This window comes from Euleptes europaea, chromosome 13 (assembly GCF_029931775.1).
Source record: "Euleptes europaea isolate rEulEur1 chromosome 13, rEulEur1.hap1, whole genome shotgun sequence".
In the NCBI taxonomy this organism is placed as follows: Eukaryota; Metazoa; Chordata; class Lepidosauria; order Squamata; family Sphaerodactylidae; genus Euleptes; species Euleptes europaea.
Genome location: NC_079324.1, coordinates 42100164 through 42125952, shown reverse-complemented (window position 1 = coordinate 42125952; position 25789 = coordinate 42100164). Strand labels below are relative to the sequence as shown.

The following is a 25789-nucleotide window of genomic DNA, read 5'->3' as shown; positions in this document are numbered from 1 at the left end:
GCCCGAGAGAGGGTTCCCTTGGGCGGCACCTCTGCCCCGAGCCCCTTTAGGCCGGAGTCACCACCGGGCCGGCCTGGTCCTGCGGGGCTCCTTCCTTCCCCCCCCCCCTCCGCCGTCCCTCGGGCCCCGGGGCCCCGCAGGCCCGGCCGCGCTCGGCGGCAGGTGAGGCTGTTCCTGGAGACGTGAGGTCTGTTCGTTCCTTTTCGTCAGGGCGAAGCCATAAGGAAGATGTCGCCATGAAGGTGGCCGAGACTCCTGAGCCGCGCCGACCCCGCTGCCGGGCCATGAGCCTGGGCTTCGGCCTCAGCCGCCGCCTCCTTTCGCCCTCGCGCAACAGTCGCGCCCTCGCGGCGCCCGTGGATGCTCCGTCGTTCCCCCGCAGCAGCAGCATCGGCTCTCACCGACGACGGGATGGACAAGAGCAACCCCTGTGGCTCCAACCTCGGCCCCGGTTCCTCCGCGGCAGGAGGCAAAGGCCAGCAGCCCCGCTCTAACTCCGCCGGACCGGCCGGGGGAGATTCCAAGCCCAAAGGCGGTAAGCGGCTGGCGAGCCTACCCGCTTTTGCAAGAGGTGTTGCGGAAGGGCAGGGTGCGAAGCCGAAGGAAACACAAACCTTGGCCGTTTATTCATGGGAGGTTTTGCCTTGGATTTGCCACTCGGTGGGTGCGCGTTTCCCCCCATCCGAATTCTCAAAACTCTGCATGGGGGCTTATTGCGGAGTTGTGAGAATATGAATGGGGGGAAAGTGCCTCTAAAGCACTGGTTCCCAACCAGGCGTCCGTGGACCCCCAGGGGTCCGCGAGAGCTAAATTAAGGTCCACAAAACGAAGTTATAAACCCATAATAAATTAATATTTTCAATTAACAGTTCTCTATTATAAAAATATATATTCAAATATTATTCTAAGCTTAATGTTTAACTAACAGTTATGATTAAAGTTTATTTTCAAATTCTCTGAATTTTTATTTTGAACCTTGGGGTCCCTGCACCGAACAAAAAAGTCCTTGTGGTCCCTGGTCAAAAAAAGGTTGGGAACCACTGCTCTAAAGGTAAAGGTCCCCTGTGCAAGCACTGGGTCATTCCTGACCCATGGGGTGACATCACATCCCGACGTTTCCAAGGCAGACTTTTGTTTGCGGGGTGGTGTGCCAGTGCCTTCCCCAAAAGTGCATCTAGAGCACTGGTTCCCAACCGGGGGTCCGTGGACCCCTAGGGGTCCGCGAGAACTAAATTAAGGTCCGCGAAACAAAGTTATAAACCCATAATAAATTAATATTTTCAATTAAAAGTTCTCTATTATAAAAATATATATTCAAATATTATTCTAAGCTTAATGTTTAACTAACAGTTATGATTAAAGTTTATTTTCAAATTCTCGGAATTTTTATTTTGAACCTTGGGGTCCCTGCACCGAACAAAAAAGTCCTAGTGGTCCCTGGTCAAAAAAGGTTGGGAACCACTAGAGAGTGGCAAATCCAAGGCAAAACCTCCCATGCATAAATGGCAACAGTTTCCACTTATAAGGAGGAGAAATCGTACCCTCCCCTCGAAGGCTGCGATGGTTTCTCCCTTGGCCAGATAGTTTTGAATTGGATTAGACATCTTGAGGAAGTAGGTATTTAAGAGGGATTAGACAGGTTCGTGGAGGACAGCTCTATCAGAGGTTGCTAGCCATGGTAACAAAAGGAAACCTTTACATTCAGAGGCAGTAAATCTCTGAAAATCAGTACTAGGAGGCAACATCAAGGGGGAAAGCCTCGGCCTCTAACACCTGCTTGGCCTCTGACACCTGTATGTTGGCCCTCCAGGGCAGCTGGTTGAACGCTATGAACAAAGATGATGGACACTGTGGACCACTGATCTGACCCAGCAGGACTCTTCTTGTATTCTTTGTTCATTATATGTTGGAGGTTGTGCTGGCTATTGACAGGGCAGGCTGTGGCAGGCAGCCCTGAGACTCCTATGGAGACATTTTACATTTAAGCTAGGATTGTAATTCAAGTTGAGGCTGCTTAGTTAGGTAATTATGCTGAATAATAAACTGGATGGTTCTACTGCAGCATGTAGTTTAGAGATAAGAGGCTTTGGGTGGAGCAAGTGCTGTTTTTAGTTTGTAAGGGATGTGTGTGAGAGCACTGAGTTCCAATCCATGAACTGTATGAACTGTAAAGAAACCTAATGACTTAATGTCAGTTCAAGGAAGTATTTTTGGTACGAAAGTGGGGTGTAATTAGTTATGAGAGCCTGCTGTGTTTGATTTAATAGTAATTTCTGGCATCTGTCTAGAAGCATTAGTCCCTCTAGATTGGCTGAGGGAGAGGTGATATTAAACCTACTCATGGTTCCACAACAGACAGCGGAAATGTACACAGTGTCTGGATTTCATGTTAGTCCAAAAATATGGTCGGATTATAACATGACCCAAAATCTCAAAAGTAAACTAGATCCATTGAATGACAAAATACAGAGGTGTAGAGCACCCTCTGCATGTTTTAACCATCTTCACATGAGAGGTATTGGGACTTCAGGTGTCAGGATAGTACCTGTGTTTACAGAATGCAAGCTAGACTTAATGCGATTGCATGCATGTTGAAAAGAGACAATAAATATAAACAATGCTGCTCTGGTAAACAAGTAAGGGGATTAGAGGGGGCACTTAAGGCTTATGGTTTTTTCATTATAACTACTATGGTTCTTTTTTTGCCTCACGTTTTAGGCCTGTATCAGCCAAATAGAAAGGCTTGGTTCAAGGGGCCCATATTGTCAATAACATCAGACTGTAATGTCTGCAAAAATTAATTTTGTTTAATAAATGTCCTAACATGTTGAGCTGGCTGCTGTTAAAGAGAAGTCAGTACATAAATAAGCAAAGTGTGAAAGGATGGCATAATAGATTGCTAGAGTGCATTCTATCAGTACCATTTGTTCCTTTTTTAAATCTTCTAGTTGTATGCTACATGCATCTGTACATGAAGTTTTTCCCCAAATTACCCAGATTCTTGTTTCTGTGATTAAAGATTTCTGAAATGGACATTACTTCTCAATGATATGTGATTAAATGAAACTAGAAGTTCTGCATTTGTATTAGTTGTAAATATGTACCTTTTTACATTGTTTTAGATGGAAAAAATGCAAATGGATCCAGGCAGCGTTATAATCGTAAGCGAGAAACTTCATACCCAAAAAATGAGACCTTCTCCAGCCAGCCCCGTCGCTCCACTTCACAGAAAAGCAAAGCTTTTAATAAGATGCCCCCTCAGAGGGGAGGACATGGCAGTGGTTGCAAACCTTTTAGTGCTTCTTTTAATGGTGGGAGACGAGAAGAGGTGAGATTCTGTCCTGCCTGGGCAGCCAGTTTTCTTGGGACAAAATGATTGAGTTAGATACAGCCATTATTTCCACCCAATTCCCCTCCTTACTACAGCTTTCCCCCCTCCCCATAGCTTTTGTCTTTGCAGGACCCTTGATCCCAAATTAGCCTTTTTGGTGCCTCTCCCTTTTTCACCCGTGGGAAAGCTGGTTGGATCAAACCCATTGCTTGACTATGCTTCTTCTTATGGGATATATTTTTCTTCTGCTGCTGTGCTAACAAATGTTAAAATCTGTTGTTTTTGTTGTGAGACAAAAAGAGGGTTCTGAGAATATTCTTGGTATAAATTCAGATAGCTTTGAAATAACTGGACACATGCTCTTCTACTTGTAATTCCTTTCTGCAACTAACTACTGGTGGTCTAGGTGCTGTTAGTGGTACAAAGTAGCACATTATGATAAATCCAGTTGTCAGTGATATCTCTTGGAAGGTAGCACCAGACTGTAGTAAAGCTCCCAATTAAATCATCTGCTTTCTATACCCCTGGCAATCTCACTGTCCTTGAGTTTCAATAAATTTCTGGGCTTTGAACAATATGATATATAAAATGCTTTAGTTCATTACCAGCCTTAATTTTGTTAAGCTTCACCATGCACCTGTTGCTTTTAGTCTTTACCCACTCAGTTGGTAAGTCTTTCTCTAGATTATTTTATCTATTACCTTTGTTGTAGCTTTTGAGGTCTTGACATGTTGGAATTGATTTAACAGGTGACCAGAATAGCAACAAAACTTGTTCTTGATGATATAGGCATCCTGTCTAGCATCTTCTTCCCTAGATGATGTTACATTGGGAAGACCAGACCCAACTATAAGCTCTTTGAACTCAAATGAGTAACCTAGTCATGGGCAGGAAGTCCTGACTCTGTTGAGGATTGGAGATGGAGTGTATGCTCACCAGTAGAGAACCTACTCTCGGATCATTAGATAAGTGAACTACAAATGGAACTCTGGCGCTAGTCATTCTTGGCTTAGCCTACCTCACAGGGTCGTTATGAGGATATAGTAGTAAAGAATCATATATGCCAGTCTGAAATCCTTGGAAGAAGAGCAGGGATAAAAACATTGTATGGATGGCCCAGGCTAACCTGATCTCGTCAGATCTCAGAAGCTAAGCAGGGTCAGCCCTGGTTAGTATTTGGATGGGAGACCACCGAGGAATACCAGGGTTGCTGTGCAGAGGAAGGCACTGGCAAACCACCTCTGTTAGTCTCTTGCCATGAAAACCCCAAAAGGGGTTGCCATAAGTCGGCTGCGACTTGACGGCACTTAACACACACACATACTTGTAAAAAGAAGAGTTCCATCAGTGCATATATTTTTTCTGTTGTAGAAATAGAGGGAGTCTTGGGGGGAGCTTTGTTTTCCCACATTGTCCACATACACATCCCCCTCAGGACTTCACATCTATAATTATAAACATAGCAAAACCAGGTGCTTACCAAGTAGGGGTCGCTCTCCAGATTGCAGAGAAATGTGATGTTGTAAATTAACCAGAAAAAGAACAAAAATGTTCATCATGAGAACTGAATATGCTTCGGAGGCATGGAATTTTGAGAGCAGCTGAAAATTGATTAAAGGAGAAAGGCAGAGGGGTCAGCCTACTCAGTCCCTTGAATGTTTGCTGAATCATAGAGGGAAGACAACAAGCTCCCAGCTCGGCAAGAAACAACTAGCTGGCTGGCTTCCTATGATAAAGGAAGAGACTGAAACACAAAGGAACTCTAGAATGAAGCAGTATGTTCCAACAAGCCCTCTCTACAAAAACCTGTTATAGCTGCATGTTAAAAGGGAGGCCCTACTTGGGGCCATGGTGAACCTAAATATAAGCAATGTGTTTAGAACTTGTATTAGAAACTTGCTGTGTACCCTGTTGGTTGTATAAGAGCTGCGTTGATTTCAGTTCAGGTTGAGTATCCCTTAACCGAACATCCAAAAACTGGAATGACCCAAAAACACGATGTTTTGAGCCGGCATGCAGGTATTACAGGCCCTCAGGTGGGCACCAAGCCTCTCTCGTCTTTGCTTTCTGATGGTTCAATGTACACAAAATTATTTTTAAAATACTGTTTTAAAGTACATTCAAGGCTATATGCATAAAGTGTATACAAGATGTATGTAAAACATAAATGAATTTCGTGTTTAGACTTGGGTCCCATCCCCACTATTTTTCATTATATATATGCAAATATTCCAAAATATGGAAAGATCCGAAATACGGACCACTTCTGGTCCCAAGCATTCCGGATAAGGGACACTCAACCTGTATTTTAAATTAGTCCCCCCAGTATAACATATGTTGAAATCTCAAATATTTGGTTTATGCCCTAAACCTTGTGTTTTGCCCCTTTTCCTGATCAAGTCAGTATTTGTTATCTTGGGTGTTACTAGCTGCAACTCCAGTTCAGGGGTGAAATCCACGTGCTTATTGGACTTGGGATGCAGCTTCACTTTTGTACACAAACATTTATTATGGTAGCAAATACATGTTGGACTTACCTTCTTGACTTGTGTTTCCTACATGTTAAGTGCTGCCAAAAATGGACATTTATGTGGCATTGCTTTTTTTGATTTATTGATAACACTAAAATTACCCTGTCTTTTTTTTTTTTTTTTTTAAGGTAGCAGAGGCCCAACGGGCAGAGTTAAGCCCTGCCCAGTTTTCTGGTCCTAAGAAGATTAGTCTGAACCACTTACTGAATTTTACCTTTGAACCCCGTGGCCAAGCAAGCCACTTTGATGGGAATGGCCGTGGCAGCTGGGGGAGACGGAACAAGTGGGAAAACAAACCTTTTAACAAGGAGCTCTTTCTGCAGGCCAAGTAAGTGGCTTTACTGGAAGTAGTCTACAAGTATCTAAGGCTGCTTTCACATAACAAAGATTCTTTGTGTTAATTTTCCCCACAGTGCTACTGGAAGGCTTTTTTAAAACGGCTAATTATTGTGGCACTATAGCTTTATAAGAGCTTGTTCAAGATCTTTCTATAGATATTCTGAATTTCAGGTCTAATCTTTCGATATACTGAATTTCAGGTCTAATCTGTCTATCTCAGTACAATGGAACTTTTTAGGAAGTAGGTTCTGCTAAGAAGGCTTTGAAGCCAGGAAGCCCTGGTGTTGCCTTAATGTGTACTACTTGATTGGATGCTCAGAATTCATATCTGCTTCAGATAGAAAAAGCTTTATCTAAAACTAAATATGAATAAATGCTTCAGAAGTGGTTTTTTAATCATGGAAATACATGTTAACAACATTTCTAACCAAAATTAGGGCAAGTGATATAGAAACTTAAACTAATGGAGGCATTTTCAATATTGCCTTATCTTGATCACTATTTAATACATGATTAAATTGCTAACAATTAGTGGATTGGTTTCCTGCTAGAGGTTGATTTGTGTAGCAGCATGTGTAGCAGCATTTAATCCTGTAGTAGATAATATCCCAGCCATTACTAGTCAGGCATTACTTGTAATCCTGAAAATCTGTATTTTTGGATCCCTTTCTGTATAGCGTTGAGTTATAATCTGTTATGTGCATTTCTTTCAGCTGCCAATTTGTGGTGTGTGATGATCAGGATTACACAGTTCACTTCACTGACCCAGATACCTTGGTCAACTGGGACTTCGTGGAACAAGTGGTCAGTAGCAATAGATTTGTGTCTATGTGACCATATATGAATTAGTGATTTGACATCTTCCGTTTGCTCAACTTAAACTTCTTCAAATAGCAGTCTAGAACAACAGTCTTGGGTGGCAAGCTTTGGAAATGTGATAGAAGCAAGAGATCAGACAACTTCAGTTGTGCTTAAACTTTCAAGTGGGAAAGAACAGCTTGGCAAAGATCTCTCGGCTAGCCTTTAAGAATGTGAGACTCTAAATTGATTTGTTTCAACAACATTTCAACAAGTTGTGCTACTTAAAACTCAGTTGAATTTTAAGAGAACATCAAAAGGGGCTTGAATTTATTTCTGTATCAGAACTGTTGGTATTTGCTAGCAGTTTTTTTTCCTCTTGATGTGTACCCTTTTCTGTCAATGTATATGGGAAAAGTTTACCTACTTGACAAAATAGAGGCATTGGGCAGGGATGTCCTTCTGGAGTAGTCATTTGGCATCTACCAAAATAAGTGTTGTTCCTTGGATGGAAAAGTATTTGTATAGCTGGACTGTACCTTAGTAAACTAGATTCGTTTGTGCTTTCCCAGCGAATCTGCAGCCATGAAGTGCCCTCCTGTCCAATATGCCTCTACCCACCCACTGCAGCTAAGATCACCCGCTGCGGCCACATCTTCTGCTGGCCATGTATCTTGCACTATCTCTCTTTGAGTGAGAAGACTTGGAGTAAGTGCCCCATCTGTTATGGCTCTATTCACAAGAAGGACCTCAAGAGGTAAGGAAGTTCTCTGAACGTCTTTTCTTTTTGTTGATGTTGTTGATAGAGTTGCCCTTTGCTCATCATTTGCCCCCATCCTTTTCCCCCCCTCAGTGTGGTTGCTCTGGAAACCCGCCAGTATGCAGTTGGCGATACAATTACAATGCACCTGATGCAGCGGGAGAAGGGGGCCTTGATGGCATTGCCAAAGTCGAATGGGATGATGAATGTGGAGCAGCCTATTCATCTGGGAGGTGAGACCTCTTTAAGATTAACGCTGGGAAGCATTGCCATCTCTATGATTTGAGGCTGATAGTGCGTGTTGGGATGTCACGGATACTTTACAATAGTGATTGCCTCCTTTTAAAGCATGAAGACCCCTTTTTAACATCAAAAGATTTTTGTGGACCCCCATATGATGATAGCTATATGATTAGTATCTGTGTATTGAAAAAATACATAATGACAAAAGCTGCTATAAATTCAGTAACGGTTTTAAATGAATTTGTGTTTTATTAATCACAGTATCTGCATACATTTGGAAAAAATGTAATACATATACGTGCAAGACATATTACCTTAAGGGTTTCTTGCAGTAACTACTGCTTGTCAGGGTAGACAGTACAGGCCAATGACTGGACACAGTATAAGAAAGCTTAATATGTTTGTATAGTTTGGCAAAGCTGCCTTGAATGATCCCTTGGCTAGTATAGTTAGCCATTAGTCTGTACTCATGGGAATGAGCTTGGGTGCCCAATGAGCTTTCCATTCTTGACAGAGCAATTGGGATTGCTTGTTTTATTTTGATTTGAACCCTACTTTTCAATGGTAAGTTGGCTCCCAAAGGAGCTCACAGGTATTGATTAAATACCTGTGATAATGATTAAAATGCAGTACAAAATATTCCTTGTGGAGAGAATTCTCAGTTGTGCTGGATCCAGGCATAATCGATGCCTGGCTGCTCCCACCCCCGGCTATGGTGCTTCCATTCATAAGGAGGGTTCTCATGAATAGGCAAGCAGCTGTGACTGGGCTGGTGCACATTTGGGGGGCCTCTGGCTGAGGCTGGCCCAATGCTACTGCTTGGTGGGAGCTTGGAACAAGTGGCCCCAGTTGGAGAGGCGTGGCCATGCTCTGGCAAACAGGTCCAGATGGCCTCAAACAGAGTTGGGGGGGTATGGCCACCATGGAAACAAGCCTGGGGGGAGGCAGAAACCTGCCTAAGCTGGATGGATTGGTGGATCCCCAGGGGTCCATGGCCCACATGTTAGAAAGCACTGCTTTACAAGACAGTCATGTATGTGTGTAGCTCTGTATCATTAAGATAAGGAATTGGAGCTAGACAGATCTGACCATCGGGTATAAACTGCTGGGAAGTCCTCCTGTTCAAATCCTGTTAATATCAACTGTATTAAAAGCATGTATTTTGGCTATGGCTCCTTGGAGACCCTCCATAAGAACCATGGCAGAGCTGATCCCTTGCTAATAATAGTATGTAAAAGCCTATTAGATGCAGAGATTGTAATGCCCTCTGAAATACAATATAGGATTGAGCACAAATTTCTTATTTCAGCTGTCTGAACAATGTGTGTAAATCTTTGCAGACTTGCTTCTTACCACAGATAGCTCCTAATGAATCTTAAGAGTTTCTTATTGGAAGGAACAGGATTTGCTGCAACCCCTCCTCAAGCAGGCTTTGAGTTTTTTTGTAAGAGTAGCAGAGTATATCACAGAGTGCTGACTTCTAAGTGCCCAGAGCTAGGTAGTCATGTTTCCCCCCCCCCCCAATGTGTTCTCTGTTCACACAGATAAGCAACACACTCGATTTTCAAAACTCCTCCTGGCTTCCAAGGGTCAAGTGCTGCAGGAAGTAATTGCAGAGGAGAAGGTGGCCCTCCTACAACAGTATGAGGAGGACAAGTATACACCTGAAGCATGTTTCATTGAAGCAGCCATCCAGGAACTGAAGGCAAGACCCCTTCCATTATTATTGAATGTGTTGGATCTGTGTTCTATAGCATAGCTATGAATATAGATATCTTTGAGCTCTTTCTTTGTATTTTTGCTAAGGATTGAAAATATTCTCCAGTTCTGATAGAGAGGAGAACCACAAATACTACTAAAGTGGTGGCTTAAACTGGTAGGAGTGGATTTTCTGTAGTTCTTGTAGGTTTACTCTGTGTATGCAGGTTTGTATATCATCCATGCAGCAGCCCTGTTGCTAAATGTTATGTTAGATTGGACAGAAGTAATAAGCAGTTTAGTATCACTACTGCCAGTGCCTATTTCTGGATCTTCTGCTTAGCTTCAAAGCTTAGAACTGGTACATGAGGTATTCATGGACAAAATACTGTTGAGGCTCCATAGCAACCAGAGCTGAAATAGAAGCAACATATTCAAAGCCAAGTAAATCTGCGCTTTAAAATCTAAGGACAAGTTTAAAGTTCTGTAGGAACATCTGCCTACACTCATGGAAGCTTGAGTCAAAACACAATTGAAGACCTGTTTTGCTTTTGATATATAATAATGTATAGACAATAGACATAAAACTTGGACAATATAGTTATGTTTAAGCTTAAGCTTGCATCCTTGTAGCCATTTGAAAAAATGTAGCATGTCCTTCCAGAATGTTGATGGAAAGGTGAAATGATCAGTACTTTAGATAGCAGTGATTGCAAGTTGGCAAAGCATGACTAGTAGTCACCTTTTGCCATAGAGACTGCATCTCTCATAACCCCTAGACCAGCAAAAGGTTGAACGTTTTTCCTTAATCCTGATATAGGATCGAGAGGACACCTTGGTCTCTGACCAAAATAGAGATGATGATGTTGCAGAGACAACAGCAGCAGTGGAAGAATTAGTCCTGATGGACTCTGACAAAGACGCAACAGTAGCCCAGGATAGAAAGGTGAGAGCTTGAGTGTTCTTGAAAAACAGCCCGGATAACCTACAAGAACCAACGTTCTTGAAACACTTTTCCACGAAAATTCTAAAACATTTCTAATGGTCCTGAGGGAATTTCTCTGGGGCTCCAGTGCTTACGGGAAGATCTGTAAACTGGACTTGCCAAGATTTGTAAACTGGACTTGCCATGCCATTTCTCATTCGTGTTGGCAGAGGTGCCACTTTGACACTTGACAGGGCAATTGTGGCAGCTGGTTTTTATGGCATGTTTAAGTGGGTGGAGGAATATAGATGCTATGGCTTGTTCTGAATGGGCGGAGGAAGAGGAATGTTGTAACTTCTTTCTTCTATAACAGTGGGCCCTGGAGTATCTATCTGCTTTTGATGAAGAGGTCCTAGAACCACCTCCTGAGGATTCTGCCAGTGCTGCCTTACCCCTCCCTGAGACTAAGGAGGAGGCAGCGGTGGATGCTACTGGAGATTCTGTGGACACAGCAGGCCCAAATCAACTGGGTGAGGCTAGTCTGCCTGAAGCTGTCAGTGAGGAATCACTGCTGCCTTCAACATTCAGCAGTGGGCGCCCAAGTAGTTCTCCGTGCTACTATTTCTACCAAGGTTAGTGCAGCACTTAAAGGTTTGTCAGTAGGTGAGCAGCAGAGGTGGTTTCACCAATAAAAACCAACTTCATCCTAGTGGGTGGTAGGCTGTCATTTAGTAATTGGGGTGTGTGCGGGGGGGAATAATGATACTTGGGTAACACAGTGTAACCCCAAGCAACTCTGCTAAGCAAGGCTCCAGTCCCTCAAGCTGAAGAGCTTATTTATAGCAATAAAGCAAAAATTTAACAGAAGCCTCTCAAGGGTCTTCATATGGGTATGTCAAAGGGGCTTTGAAGGAGTTGGATGTGGCTTTCAGGTTGCGTTCTGACCTTGACTGTACACATAGAATGATGGGTCCCAGAGGTGAATTGCAGGCTGCAGACCTAAAGAAAATAGGTGATACTTTAGTATTGTGGCATCTGAAATAAGGGAAATCACCTTTTTCTGTACTATGGTAGACTTGAGGATGTGGCTTTGCAGTAAAGGACATTTCTTGGGCAGAGACACGTTTTCACTGTAATTCGGAATCTAAATAAATCTGCTCAGCTAATTGTATAATTGAGATGTATCTTAAGCTTTCTGAGTACTTCAGAAGTTGTGGGACTTGGGTAATAAGACTGAGCCCTGATCCAGAGAATTGCACATCTAACTCCTTCCCAGTGAAGCAATTTTCCTTCAAATACTAGCTTCAAAGGCATGTTGTAATGAGGGCTGGAGGGTTGTTTGATGAAAATCCAAATGTACACATAGAGGTGCTGGAGATTTGGGGCCACGGACCTGTAGTTTAGCACTCTGTTCAGCAAAGCTTGAAGCCTTCCTCTTAGCTTGTGGCAGCGAACTGGAAAACATCAAACTTAACAGGGTGGTAGACCACAGGGCATTGCCTCCAAACAAACCTGGAGGATGCTGCCAATTTCCCATTGTTTCAATAACCATCCCATGACTTCTCTTCAATATCGTAGCAGAGGATGGGCAGTGCCTGTACCTTCGCCCGGTGAATGTTCGCTGCCTTGTGCATGAGTATGGCAGCCTGGAGAAGAGTCCAGAGAAGATCACTGCCACTGTAGTTGAGATATCAGGCTACTCCATGACAGAGGTAATGACTCATTTATTATCAGTAAGTGGCATCTGTTTAAAGCTGCCTGAAGGAGCTAAGCCTTACCTTGTGAGAGGATGCTGAGAGTACAGAGCTAGCTGGAACATTTTCCAGCAGCCTGCTGGGTTTTAATGTACTTAAGTTAGGTTTCTGTTACTGTTGGAAATGTTAATGTCTGGTACTCCAGTTAATGCCATATAGCACAAGGAGTAGAAAATTGGCAGTAGAGGTTCTAGGAAGTGCATTGATTATACTCTCCGGACGAGTTGACAAAGGAGAGGATAGGTACTCTAAGGTATTATAAATTCTCTTTCTCTCCTCCCCTGGCAGGATGTTCGGCAGCGCCATCGTTACCTGTGTCACTTACCACTCACCTGTGAGTTCAATATCTGTGAACTAGCTTTGAAACCTCCTGTGATTTCAAAGGAAACTTTGCAGATGTTTGCAGGTGAGCACTATTTCAGTTTCTTATAAGGAAGTTGGAAGGGATGCTGCCTCTCCCTCTTCCCCTGAAATGGTTTGTTCCTAGCTGAAATTGAAAAGTTTGTTTTTTGTTGAGGGGTTAATAAAAGTGGGATGGAAACCAGGGAGCACTTACCATATGTGGAAGCAAAATCCTGTGCTAGAAAATAGAACCTGTAAGCTAAAAGCCCATTCGTAAGAACATTTACTCCAGCATCCTGTTACACATTCAAGATGTCTGAACAGGTGTGACTGGGGATGAGATGAGCTATTACCAAGCTAGGAGGTTGAGGGGAAGGATGCCTAGCAGCCTGTGTCATCTGAGATCTTTTCTCAATGGCTCCTAGACGACATTGAAAAAAGAAAGCGCCTGAGACAGAAGAAAGCTCGTGATGAGCGGCGCCGGGAACGTAGAATTGAGTTGGAGGAAAACAAGAAACAGGGCAGATGTAAGTGGTCATCCATCTTTTGAAATAACTCTTTGCCTTGTATCTCACTGAAGCAGAAGGACTAGGTATTGTATTTATACCCCACTGTGTTTGCATATGTGTATGTAAAGCAGCTTACACCCATTTTTTCACAACAGTTTTGTGAAGTAGATTATGCTGAGAGCATGACTGGTTCAGATGTTACTCAGTAAGATTCCACGTGCAGTGTGGATGTATACTTGGGTCTCTAGTCAGACACTATATCCCCTGTGCCGTGCTGATTTTATCTTGAGGTTTTATGATTGTACTCTGGCAAGATAACTAAGAATAGTGTGATTTGAAACAGGTGACTGGATACGGTCACTGAAGAGAGTATTGCCAAACCACACTCCCATATCTAGCAGGAATGTTAAGGGATCACTCAAATGGTGATGTCCAGTAGCATTGCTTGAGGTGGAGACAGGAGATACAAAGAGTTGAAGCTAGCTTGAATAGCTCCATTTGAAACTCAGTCTTAGCTTGGATGTGTCACAGAGTTCTTGGCTTTCTATCTAGATCCAGAGGTTCGTATTGCTTTAGAGAACCTGCAGCAGTTTCCTGCCTTCAGCTCCTCAGAAGAACCCTGTGGCACGGAGAACCAGAGCTGTGCTCTGCCGTCATTACTTAGTAGAAGCCCTGTGTCTCAACCAGGTGAGCAGCCAAAAGACTTGATAACTACACACCTTCTCTAAAGGGTTGATAGGTTCCTCAGCTGGCCAGTGATGACTTAAGTATCTGCATTTTAGCACAGGCCGCAGAGGCAGTGTCTGAAAAAGTGCTTGGCCATGCGTGAACTTCCTTAGGGTAACTGTCAGAAGCAAGATGGGGAGCCAACTATGTTTGTACATACAGAACATATAAGTTAAGGAATTCTTGGAAAAGAAGTGCTATTGAATAGATAATGCTGAAATTACGGAATTGGGAGCCTGATATTTACTAGCATTTGTTCAATATTTTTTCCTTTAATGCCACTTTTAGTTCTTTCGTTAAACGTGCAGCTCTTCTCCTTGCAGAGTCTTTGACTCCACTGTCACCTACAGCCAGCCTTGGCAGCCCCTCTCTGTGTGTTGGGAGCCTAGAGGAGGAATCTCCCTTCCCGTCATTTGCCCAGGTAATGACATCTGTTCAAAATCTTCAGTTGCACCAAGTTAAATGCTTGATTAACTTGTACAAAGGACTGACCTTAAGAAGTCAGACCATGAGTCTATCAAAGTTCTCTGAAATGGATTGAGCCTGGAAACACTGAAGTAACTCTTGTTTGAGTTGACTGGTCTGAGTCTTCATTCTGATTGTGCCTCTTACTCCTGGTAGATGTTGCGGGCTGGGAAAGCTAAACCAGAAACATGGCTGAAAACTATCCCAAAGAAAGGTAGGAAAATTTCTGTTTATGCAGTTGTGTAGTGTCTTCTGGCAGTGGGGACTTCATAGAGAAATTATGCACTGAAGAAGAGGTTTTTTTTTATATGCCGACTTTCTCTACCACTTAAGGGAGACTCAAACCGGCTTACAATGTAATCTTTTTTTTTTTCCCAGAAGAGAACGCCACCTTGGCACCTCCTGCTCCAGGGGACAGTGACGGGGAGAGTGATAATTCAGACCGAATACCTGTGCCTAGTTTCCAGAATTCCTTCAGTCAAGCAATGGAAGCAGCTTTCCTAAAACTGGACCAGCCATCCACTGCTAGCCACTTCTTGGGTAAGCAAAGGTGCAACTGCATTGTCTTGCAGTGATGTAGCAGTGTGCCCTGCTAACTAATTCCTAAGGCAGCAGAGTGAAGTGGTTGCACGGGTTGGTAAACATATGGTTGTCAGAGTCTCACTGGATGGGGAGTGATGCCATAGGAATGGGGTTTGCATATAAGGAGCCCCACTCTAAGATTCAAGTGTGACAGACCCTGAGGCATGATATATAACATCTGTATGTGTGATGTCTATCAATCTAACCAGGTGATGGGGGCCTCAAAGATTAGAATGGGGAGTTAGAACCTAAGCTGGGGCTTAGGTTGTGGTGTCAAGCATAGTAGTTATAACTATGAAATGCTGATTCTATGACCTTAAGCAGATGAGGAGAGGGAGGGCATCTTGGCCATCTTCTGGGCATGGAGTAGGGGTCACTGGGTGTGTGTGGAGGAAGGTAGTTGTGAATTTCCTGCAGGGGGTTGGACTAGATGACCCTGGTGGTACTTTCCAATTCTATGAACAATTTAAAGGGGTGAAGTTACTACTTGAGGTCAGTTTAATCATCATAGGAGAGCTGCTGTTTGTAGAAGTTAACTTCACAGCTGACTTTTCCCCTTTGCAGAAGAGAAAAAAGGCAAGAAAAAGAAACAGAAGCAAACACTGCTGTTCAGCACCTCAGTGGTTCATACAAAATAATCTTGGTAATGGACAGGTTCCTTCTCATGGTTTCTTGTTTGCTTTGTGTGTTTTTTTGCTGCTATAGATAAGTACTTAAATTTCAGCTGAATAAAGTCTGTTTCTGGAACTGGGCTGTGGTGGGGATTAAAAACGTATGTTCAGTTAATTCACTTGTTGATACCAAAATAAAGTATTGAAACTCCGACCCTTTAGCCAATGTTTCAGGTTGTGCCAAGCTTAATTTTAGCCTGACCTGTGGTTGGTCTGTGGGGGTGGGGGGAGAGCACTATCGGCACGGTGCAGTTGTGTGTTACACTAGCAGCAAAGATTCCAATTCTAAACCTGTGTAGACAGGAGACTAGTGGATACAGCAGGCTGAGTAACATGTCCTCTTGCACCTGCTCCCCTGGAAATGAGTAATGAGTCTAACTTTAAAATAATAGGTGGTGGTAAAATTTGGTTGCCATTACAGCTTCTGCAGTCCTTGCACTTTGGGGGGGGGGAGTTCTTAAATAGAGCAGTAATAGGCGCAGAAAGCCATTGTACTCAGTCTGGTGAGTTAGCTGTGTGTGGGGTTTTATCATAAGACTAAGAGGAACAACCTGAACAGGTAGCATGGTTAAACAGCTTTGTAGCCTGAAGGCTAAGGACATACTGGTCTCCTTGGTGTGATGGTGCGGGTTTTTGGACTCTATTGGCTATTTCAGCCATACTTCTCTCCGTTCTTTCATTAAAAAACCATTCTGCATTGCTTGTGGCTTGACTGGAAACTTACTAAAAACTGTGTTGAATACAGTGAGCTTCATGTATCATACCAGCAAAGGCAAACAGTTGCAATAAACATATGAACAACACAGGGCTGTTGATGTGTGGTGTGGATTTGATGCCCTAGCTGTAGTCTCTTGCATTTGTCCAGAAGTACCAGTGCTTACTCTAAACTTTCTACTTGTGAGTGGTTTGCTTGTCTTTGTCATCACAGTTAATTTTCCATCCAAAAGGGCACCCATAGCAGGAGTAGAGATCACTTTTCCTTTTCTCTTCCCACTTAATGCATTAGGTAGAGTGAATCCTGTAGAAGGACCTGATCCTGTGTTACTAGCAGCTTTAAGTTTGACTTTTGCTAAAAGCAAATTGTGTTAAACGTATTCTGGTCAAAAACAAGCCATGTAATACTTCCGTTGATCCTAAACAGGAAACACACAACCAGGCACATTTTCTGGGACTCTTCATTGGATACATTTTCAAAATAAAAAAAAATACATTGAGAGTTATGCATAACTACTGATCAATTAAGTTTGAAAATGTTCTTCACATGTAGGCATCCAAATAAGGGGAGAAAAGCAGGGTATAAGTGTAGCAGTTAAGGTAGAGCTCACCCTCTACCATTCAAAAGCATCAGACCAAACTCAAACTGTTGCCTGTAGCTTTCCACTACATCTGAGAGGTTAAGAGGCCTAGAATATAGGAATTGACTTCATTTCAACCTCAACTAACAAAAGCTAGAACAGGCTTTGTTTTTTGGCTTGGCGTGTGGTTGCGGCCTGAATAATGAGCCAGTTCCTGACTGAGATGTACATCACATTTTGTTAAGGCATGGCCCTGCTTGCTTAAGCCAAATAAGATTCTTGCTGCCTTTGGGGCCTTATTTGTTCTGATTCTTTTCCTTAGTAGTTAAACAGTAATGTTACGGTAGTTTGTACTCCACTGTGTCAGTTTAGCTGAACTTTGCATCAGCTTGTAAACTATGAAAGGTCTTTCTTCCCTCCCCCCAAGCTATTATTACAGCCAAGCCCTTTTGGTTCTAACTTTAGCTTGTGTGGTTTTGTCCTCAGAGGCCTTTAAGATTGTCAATCCAATCTGCTAGTGAACAAAAGCAGTCCTCTGTGCCTCCACAAGGCTTCAAAGATGTGCCCATATCCAGTTAAGTCACATTCATTCTGACTTCCTCTTAGAGGCAGAATACTTTTCCCAGGAGACCCCAAGCCTCTTTCAGGAATGGTAAGATGCTTTTTCAGTTAGTTTGAGCTAAATGGGGATGATGCAAAGAACTACATTATAGGCAATGTAATTTCCCTTATCCCTCATGATTGCAAGGATCACATTGCCCATCAAGTGTTTCTGAAACACCTTAACATTAATTATGGAACAACTGCTGTTCCAAGAAAAAGGCAGAATGGGGCATACAATTGTGGCTCCTGTGGCATGAGCTTAAAAGGATGCCGTTTAAGATACTTATCCCTCTGTCTTTAGGACAGGTATGCCATAAATTGGGTTGTCATTTGTTCATAAATCTTTTATTTAAAAATAGAATGTGGAAGGAGACAGTGATCTCTTCAGTTACAGGTGCTTGTTCAAAAAGGAACCCAAAAAGTCATTTCATGCCATCTGCATGCTGTCGTCACTTTCTTCATCCTTACTGTGAAACTGTTCCTCTTCAACAAACATACAGCTCTGCACTGACTTCTGGATAGCTTGTTTATCTGCTGCAACAAAATAATGGAGAATGTCAGTCCACAAAACGATATGATTTGTAAATCAGGCTATTTCAGCCATGCACTTCAGACAATTCAAGACAGTGGTCCTAAGGCCCATGCTTGAATCACACAGGTGTTTGCTGGCTAAGTCTCACATTGCCTACTGTTCCCCACCTTCCCTGCTGTCATTGTCCAACACTACTTATTTGTCTTTGAAGAGCTAATACTAAGGTTCAAAAAAACCTCCAGGGTTTCCAGAGTGCAGTTTGAAAGCAACTGATAGAGGGGCTTTTATTTTTGTACATTCAAATGAAGCCCTTGCTTTAATGAGACCATTAGCCTAGTTAGAGAAGAGTTCTGAAAACATGTATAAATTAAAAAAAATCATGCATAAATATATATTGCATAATTCATGTTTTGGTAGAAGGAGCCACATGATATGCTTTGAATTTCCATTAGCCCCTGGCCACATACTCTGAAGCATGTTGATGTCCATAAGGGTTGTGTGTGTGTTAAGTGCCGTCAAGTCGCTTCCGACTCATGGCGACCCTATGAATGAAAGTCCTCCAAAATGTCCTATCTTTGACAGCCTTGCTCAGATCTTGCAAACTGAAGGCTGTGGCTTCCTTTATTGAGTCAATCCATCTCTTGTTGGGTCTTCCTCTTTTCCGGCTGCCCTCAACCTTTCCTAGCATGACTGTCTTTTCCAGTGACTCTTGTAGTCTCATGGCGTGACCAAAATATGATAGCCTCAGTTTAGTCATTTTAGCTTCTAGGATCAGCTCAGGCTTGATTTGATCTATAATCCACTGATTTGTTTTTTTGGCAGTCCACGGAATCCGTAACACTCTCCTCCAACACCACGTTTCAAAGGCGTCTACTTTCTTCCTATCAGCTTTCTTCACTGTCCAGCTTTTCACACCCATACATAGTAATAGGGAATATGATGGCATGAATTAATCTAGTCTTGGTGGCCAGTGACACATCCTTACACTTCAAAAATATTTTCTAGCTCCTTCATGGCTGCCCTTCCCAGTCTCAATCTCCTTCTGATTTCTTGGCTGCAGTCTCCCTTTTGGTTGACGGTGGAGCCAAGGAATAGAAAGTCTGGAACAATTTCAATTTCCTCATTGTCAACCTTAAAGTTGTGTAATTCTCCTGTAGTCATTACTTTTGTTTTCTTGATGTTCAGCTGTAGTCCTGCTTTGGCACTTTCTCTTTTAACTTTCAGCAGTATTTTCAAATCTTCACTATTTTCTGCCAATAATGTAGTGTCATTGGCATATCTCACTATTTTCTGCTAATAATGTAGTGTCATTGGCATATCTCAAATTATTAATGTTCCTCCCTCCAATATTCACTCCACCTTCATCTAAATCTAATCCAGCTTTCCTAATTATATGTTCTGCATATAGATTGAAGAGATAGGGAGATAAAATACATCCTTGTCTGACACCTTTGCCAATTGGAAACCATTCTGTTTCTCCATATTCTGTTCTAACTGTGGCCTCTTGTCCAGAGTACAGGTTGCACATCAAAACAATCAGATGTAGTGGCACACCCATTTCCATAAGGGTTAGAATCTTGCTTTTTAAAAAATCCCAGGAAGCTGAATTCTGCACTCAGAACCACAGTATGTGGGTTTTCTGCACTCTGAAACAAGACTCTGGGCGAAAACGCACGGTCGCTTTATCCTCCTTTAATCCCTGTTTTAGCCAGGATCGAACTCATATTAGGCAAAACGCATGTGTTCGATCCTGGCTGAAACGGATTAAAGGAGGATAAAGCGACCGTGCGTTTTCGCCCTCTGTTTACCTAGCGGCAACACTCTTCTAGCCCACGCCAAAGGCCTAGACAAATTTAACAGACATGATAGCCTGCACAGAAGGCATAGCTTTAGAGAAATTTACAGGGAGAGAGCACGCATTTCAGGGGAGGGCATTCCTATAATTCAACCCAAGGACTTGCTAACTCAAGGGCTGAGATCCCTATTCTCCTTCTGTGTTGCACTTTGGCTGCTGTATCCTTCTAGGAAGGCCCCATTTTAACTTGGCCTAGTTTGCATAGCAGGTTACCTTCACTGGTGCAGTTGCGCAGCAACAACAGTAGCTGGTTCCGGTTGTAGTGGATTAGGAATTTCTGACATGTTCTTATTGTAGCTGGAGAAAAAAACACAACAATTTCACAGGTTAGGGAGGCACTTGAATCTTAAAAACAGTCTTCTCCCCATAATCATTAGTAATAAATTGTGCCATAAAACAGAACTCTAGGACAAAATCTTGGGAAAGAATGACACAAAAAGGATATTTAGGAGAAAACATATGAACTGTCACTGCTGCAGCTACCATGGTTCAGGCTGAATCCATGGACAAACGTCTGGAAGGTAAAGTGAGCAGACTCTGAAGAGCCTTGGGAATATAATTATGAGCCGTGAAGGCCTAAAGGCATGGAAACACAGACACTGATGGTCCAAGGGACCACAAGCATCTCTTCCCCATCCTTGGAAGGTCACTACTTTTGAGGTTTAGGCAGTCTCTTGTGCATCCATTACAGGGAGCTTCGCACTGGCCAAGTTACTGGAAGAGTAAATCCTTGAGACACCCTGCAGCTCTTGGTCCAGTAAGTTCTATAACTGTGGAAACAGTAGAGGGCTCAGAATTCATGGTATTATGAGAATGTTGAGGTATGGTTATTAGTGCCCTTTAGAGCTTCCCTTCTTAAGCAGAGCGTGCAGAATGCCACTGAAAGCAGGACATTGAATTTCAACCTTGAACAGTCATCTCTTCTGAAAGTCCTTTATCTAGGATGGACACTTAATGTTTTCCTGAGGTGTCTCAACACAACAATCCAGTTGATCCCAATGGGATGGGGGAGGATAAATTTCCCCTATGGCGGACAGAAGGTAGATTCATTATATCTTGGTAGAACTCCTTTGGAACCTGCTTTGAATCCTCTCAGGTGGGGTTATGTTCTGGACACTTGGCTGAAACTTACTGCCTATCATGTCAATAAGGAAATGTTCCACTTTTGAAAAAGAGGAAAGTACTCTTCATCCTCTGTGCATAAGTACTCAGAATCCAGGGGTAAGTCACAGTGGGAAAGGGATGTTACCTCTACTAAAGCCCTTATTAGATGGGATGTGTGGTAACAAAGATGCAAGAATATTTGATGTGCTTTATTTTGTGCACACAGCAGGAGAATAAGTGGAAATCTAGGAGACACAAGAGGGTGCCATCAATTAACAGTGCCAGAGAGAGGGGACTATGGGTCAGCACCACAAGGAAATAGAACAGCCTGCTAACACTGTACACAGCAGAGGGCTCCTACAAGGTATAGGCAAAAGTGGTGTTTTTACAAATCTAGAAGTGGGGTGGAGTCTTGCCAAGGCCACAGCTTGGAACCAAGAACTCTGGGGAAATCCATCTGGCCAGTGCCCTCAAGAATGAGCACAGAAGGGGCTGCTTGACCAGACCACAATTTCCCCATTTGTGGGAGGATTAGTATAGGTCTGTGTTCTGTAGAGTAGAAACTTCTATAGAATTGCTTCAGAGTCCTGCTGGGTAGGAGAAGGAAGGAACACCAGGTCACTACTGGGAAGTACAGACAATGGGCAGAGAGAGAGAATATGCTGGCCGACCAGAGAATTGCCAATCACATAAGAACCTTTGAGCTGTTGAACAGGATCCCTTGCAATCCATTAGTGGGTGCAGAGGAAACAATGTTTTGTATTTTTATATTTGCATTCTTTAGGCCAGCCAAAATTCTGTAACCCAGTTCTGGGAAGGCAGACCCAAGAACTGGAAGGGTCTCATCTCTGACAGGTCTGGCTGCACCTGCCCACACAACTGGAGGCATTAACTATTTCTTCTCTGCTGTCCTGATACTAAACAAAGAAAGAATTCAGACTGTCCAAGATAGGAGACTTCAGTGCCAGCCATACTATTGGAAGGGAAAGGCCCAAGCAGGAGAACTTACCTCCAACATGCAGCGTGTTAAAGGAACATGGGTAACATTGGTTCCTGCTCTCCAAGTGAGTTATAAAAGGCAGAGATGACCAGAGAAGCCGATGAAAGTCTTTCCGGCAACACAAAAGAACTATCCCTGTGTAGGCGTTGAGATACTTCACTGGAGAAGAGATAGAAGAAAATGATGCTCTATGACTTAGCTCTGGATGTGTGTGCATGTGTAACTTCAAATATGGGATGTGAAAAAGGCTATGTCCACTGACTGAGCAAGCTGAAAATGGGACAGGTACCCTAAGTCTGAAAAATTGTTCTTGAGCACTTTATCAGTGATATATATGGGAGCTACAATGGTACACCCTAACATGCAGAAGCATTCCTGAATGGGCTGGGGCTAACCATGCCCTCCTAAGAAAGGCTGGTGGACTGTTTTCAGTTCAGTACCTCCTCCAAATTTACAAAAAACAACAAAAAAACAAGGTTGCCAAGGCCTGTGGTAACTGCATAGGCATGGCTATTGTGCCAACACAAGACAGGACAAAGGGTTCGGCCTGATTTAAGAGTCATGGGTGAGTACTAGCAGTGCCCATGCCTTACCTCTTGGTGAAGCCAATTCCTCAGCTGCTACATACCAATTATTAGCATGCCAGAGCCAAGGCAGACTCCTCTTGGGCTTGAGAAGACACAAAGGAGCAAGGTACAAGGCTGAGAATTTATTTAGCTCTTCTAGATCCCTACAAATTTTCAAGGTGAGTACTGAGAAATTTCTATAGAAGATCCCCTGACAGAGTGAATTGCTAAATGCATAGGGATCTAGAAAAGCTAAATAAATTCTTAACCTTGCTCCTTTTTATTTTCTCCCACCCACTGGTGTGGCCTTATTTTTTTCCTGTCCCTCTTGGGCTTGCCAGCATTATACATGCAGCAGCCAGGGCTCAGTGAGGGCAATGCCATCTGAGCAAGTTATTGCTGCCCACCAGCATCATATTTAAGTTTCAAATATTCTCCAAAGGAGAGGGGTAGGCAAAGACCTGTAAAGAGATTTAGGGTAAGGGATCGGGGAGGGCAAGGATAAATTTCCCTAAAGATGGGAATCACAGAAACAACTCCTGACTGCAAAGTATCAGAAACCAGACCTGAGAAAGCAATGGAGCAGCACGCCAGCCCAAAGTCTCCATGCATTCTTGCAACGACATTCTTCACTGTATTGTGCACAGCTCGTTCGTCAATGCATTGCTGAAAGCGTGAGTCTTCAGAGATAATCTCACAGAGGAAGTATCTGTAAAAGCAGAGAGAAGGCAGCATGTCAGACCAACAGCTAGAGGGGGAAGGTGTAAAAAAATACCTGGAAGAGGAACTATGGGAAACATATCTGGATCATGAACTTGAATCTACCTCAGGCTTGTTTATGCTGCAACTCAAATCTGTGCTCTATTTCTGCACCACTTTTGACCCAAACACCTTCTAATGGATACTGAATAAGAAGCAAGCCTTACCTTAAGTTTACACATTATCAAACTAGTCCAAAAGAACTCTTGGCTTTGGGGGGAAAAAGAGAACAAAAACACACCAACATTTTGGTGAATGGATAGGTGGACACTGTTTCTCTGGCATATTTATAAATCATCATCTCTCCCTTCCCCTTTTAAAAAACCTTTGGAGAAAAATACAATTATACAACATGCACTCAAACAGCTGAAAGTTAAGTTTATATTTCCAGGCCCAGCCAAATAGCCAGTGGCATAAGAATATAATTTTTGCTAGCTACGGTATATTTATTTATATTCTGTGTATCAGCTGAAAGCACTCAACCACTTGAAAACGCAACTACCTGAAAAGTTACCCAACATTAATACACAACAAGCTATACAATTTACAACGTGCAGCATTAAAACAAACAGCCAATAAATAAAACAGCAAAACAAGTCAGATAATGCCATCTATAACCATTGGCAAAGCATTAAATGTTTGGCAGGGGGTTAAGAGAAAACAGAACAAGTTTAGTTACAGATGCTGCAGAGGGAAAACTTTTCATTATTTCTCCCAATATTAGGATTAAGCATAACTCAATGAAACTGGTCAGCAGAAGTCCAGAACTTACAAAAGGAAGTGGTACTTCATACAGTAAAATGGAGCTCATTGTGTCTAGATGTGATGTCAGTAACGAGCACAAGAAAAATAAGTGCCCAGACTAACATAATGATCAGAATGTTGCTTTAGAGGCCCAGGGTGACCCAGCTTCAAATTCCCCACTAACTATGAAAAATGCACAAGGTAACGTCGGAGCAATCACTTTCTCTTTGCCTCACCTATCACACAGGGTTGAGGGAAGGATAAAATGACAAAGAATCACACGTTGCCAAAGGATGGCAGGCAGGCTAAAATATAACCAATAAGGGATTGGGGGGGGTTGTATGTAAATGGGTTTTTTAATTTAAAAAAATCCTTTTCATAAGATTACAGGTCTACTTAAATGGGCCTCCCATGCACAAAGGCCGCCTATCTCTAAATAGCAGGTGCCAAGAACAAGCCATACGGCAGAGCCTTCATACGCCTCTGCCAGACTACTGTGGGGAAAAACACGGTGCTAGACAGACCGACTATATGGAACCAAAAAGGGCAAGAGTCCAGTAGCACCTTAAGGACTAACAAAAATATTTTCTGGTAGGGGATGAGCTTTCGTGAGCCACAGATCACTTCTTTTCTGGTAGGGGATGAGCTTTCGTGAGCCACAGATCACTTCTTCAGAGCACGAAAGCTCATACCCTACCAGAAAAATATTTTTGTTAGTCCTTAAGGTGCTACTGGACTCTTGCCCTTTTCTACTACTGCAGACAGACTAACACGGCGACCCACTGTGAATTATCTTATATGGAGCCAGTTTGGTCTGATGACCCAACACACCTCCTCTCTTGCACTCAGTCTCAGAATAAGTTTACAAAACATCACTTTATCAGCAAACACCCCTCCACCTTCTAAACACACTCACCTGTTCTTAAACCTCACCATCTCTGTGAGTATAAAACCGTTCCCATTGGACTTCCTGGAGCATCGCTCCTCGAAGCCGGAACTCACGCCGCACAGCGAGAGCGCGACCTGGAGTCACCGCAGCCAATCGCAAACCACAACACGGAGGCGAAGGGAGGGGAGGAACCAATAATGTCAAGGAATGCTCACTGTGGGGGTGGGCATGCGACCGGCCCCACCTCCTTTCTTCCGATCCGCCCCCCCCAGTCTTCCCGGCTCTCCGCCGCTTCCAAACGGTGTAGACCTTCCGCGCGTGCTCGTCTTCTCTCTTGCCGGAATCGGGACGCTCCCCTTTCCCAGCCCCAAATTTGGAGTTAGATATTGGTTCCTTCACCTGTCCGTCAGGGTAGCGCGTGCCCCTGGGCTCGCTGCTCTGATTGGTGGGGGAAGGCCGGGTTGTCTGGCTGCCGCTTGGCTTTGCGGAAAGAAATCCGCTCGGGGGCGCTCGCGCGTCTCTGGCTCGGCTCTCTCTTCGAGGAAAACGCGCTGAGGCGATCCGAGCAGAAGACCGGCCGAATAGGCGGGAAAAGCAAAAAGAGAGAAGTATGTTCGAATTACGTAAAAAGAGCTCGTTAAAAGGATGTTTTGGGGGTTTCAAGCCAGGGCACGTAATTCTGGTTGCCTCTGGAGTCTGGGAAGGGCAACCATGAAGGAGCTAAAAAAGATTCTGAAGTGTCAGGTTGTGTCACTGGCCACCAAAATG

The 25789-nt window shown here is 43.3% G+C and overlaps 2 protein-coding genes across 2 annotated transcripts; one reads left to right on the top strand and one right to left on the bottom strand.

The window, feature by feature from the left end:
• The first annotated feature begins 209 nt into the window (after positions 1 to 209).
• RNF10 (ring finger protein 10) lies at positions 210 to 15677 on the top strand. The gene is made up of 17 exons (XM_056859833.1): positions 210 to 535; positions 3123 to 3328; positions 5991 to 6190; positions 6915 to 7005; positions 7572 to 7756; positions 7853 to 7992; positions 9547 to 9707; positions 10521 to 10646; positions 10999 to 11257; positions 12204 to 12337; positions 12668 to 12785; positions 13147 to 13248; positions 13783 to 13917; positions 14280 to 14377; positions 14578 to 14635; positions 14800 to 14961; positions 15568 to 15677. Exons 1-17 carry the CDS (start codon positions 361 to 363, stop codon positions 15639 to 15641), a joined length of 2424 nt encoding a protein of 807 aa, XP_056715811.1. The 5' UTR covers positions 210 to 360; the 3' UTR covers positions 15642 to 15677.
• A 2322-nt stretch (positions 15678 to 17999) lies between these two features.
• Positions 18000 to 25111, bottom strand: POP5 (POP5 homolog, ribonuclease P/MRP subunit). The gene is made up of 5 exons (XM_056859826.1): positions 25049 to 25111; positions 23196 to 23338; positions 22073 to 22222; positions 20173 to 20256; positions 18000 to 18106 (listed from the first exon to the last, which is right to left on the bottom strand). Exons 1-5 carry the CDS (start codon positions 25066 to 25068, stop codon positions 18000 to 18002), a joined length of 504 nt encoding a protein of 167 aa, XP_056715804.1. The 5' UTR covers positions 25069 to 25111.
• Positions 25112 to 25789: the final 678 nt, after the last annotated feature.

What these genes read in the sequence shown, in the direction of transcription:
- POP5 (XM_056859826.1), bottom strand. Translation starts at nt 25,068, where the DNA reads ATGGTGAGGTTTAAGAACAG. An exon ending in ATGGTGAGGTTTAAGAACAG is followed by an intron (nt 23,339 to 25,048) that starts GTGAGTGTGTTT and finishes CTGCTTTTACAG; the next exon opens with ATACTTCCTCTGTGAGATTA. An exon ending in TAACACGCTGCATGTTGGAG is followed by an intron (nt 20,257 to 22,072) that starts GTAAGTTCTCCT and finishes TTTTTTCTCCAG; the next exon opens with CTACAATAAGAACATGTCAG.
- RNF10 (XM_056859833.1), top strand. Translation starts at nt 361, where the DNA reads ATGCTCCGTCGTTCCCCCGCAGCAGCAGCATCGGCTCTCACCGACGAC. An exon ending in AGATTCCAAGCCCAAAGGCG is followed by an intron (nt 536 to 3,122) that starts GTAAGCGGCTGG and finishes ACATTGTTTTAG; the next exon opens with ATGGAAAAAATGCAAATGGA. An exon ending in AAACAAGAAACAGGGCAGAT is followed by an intron (nt 13,249 to 13,782) that starts GTAAGTGGTCAT and finishes CTTTCTATCTAG; the next exon opens with ATCCAGAGGTTCGTATTGCT.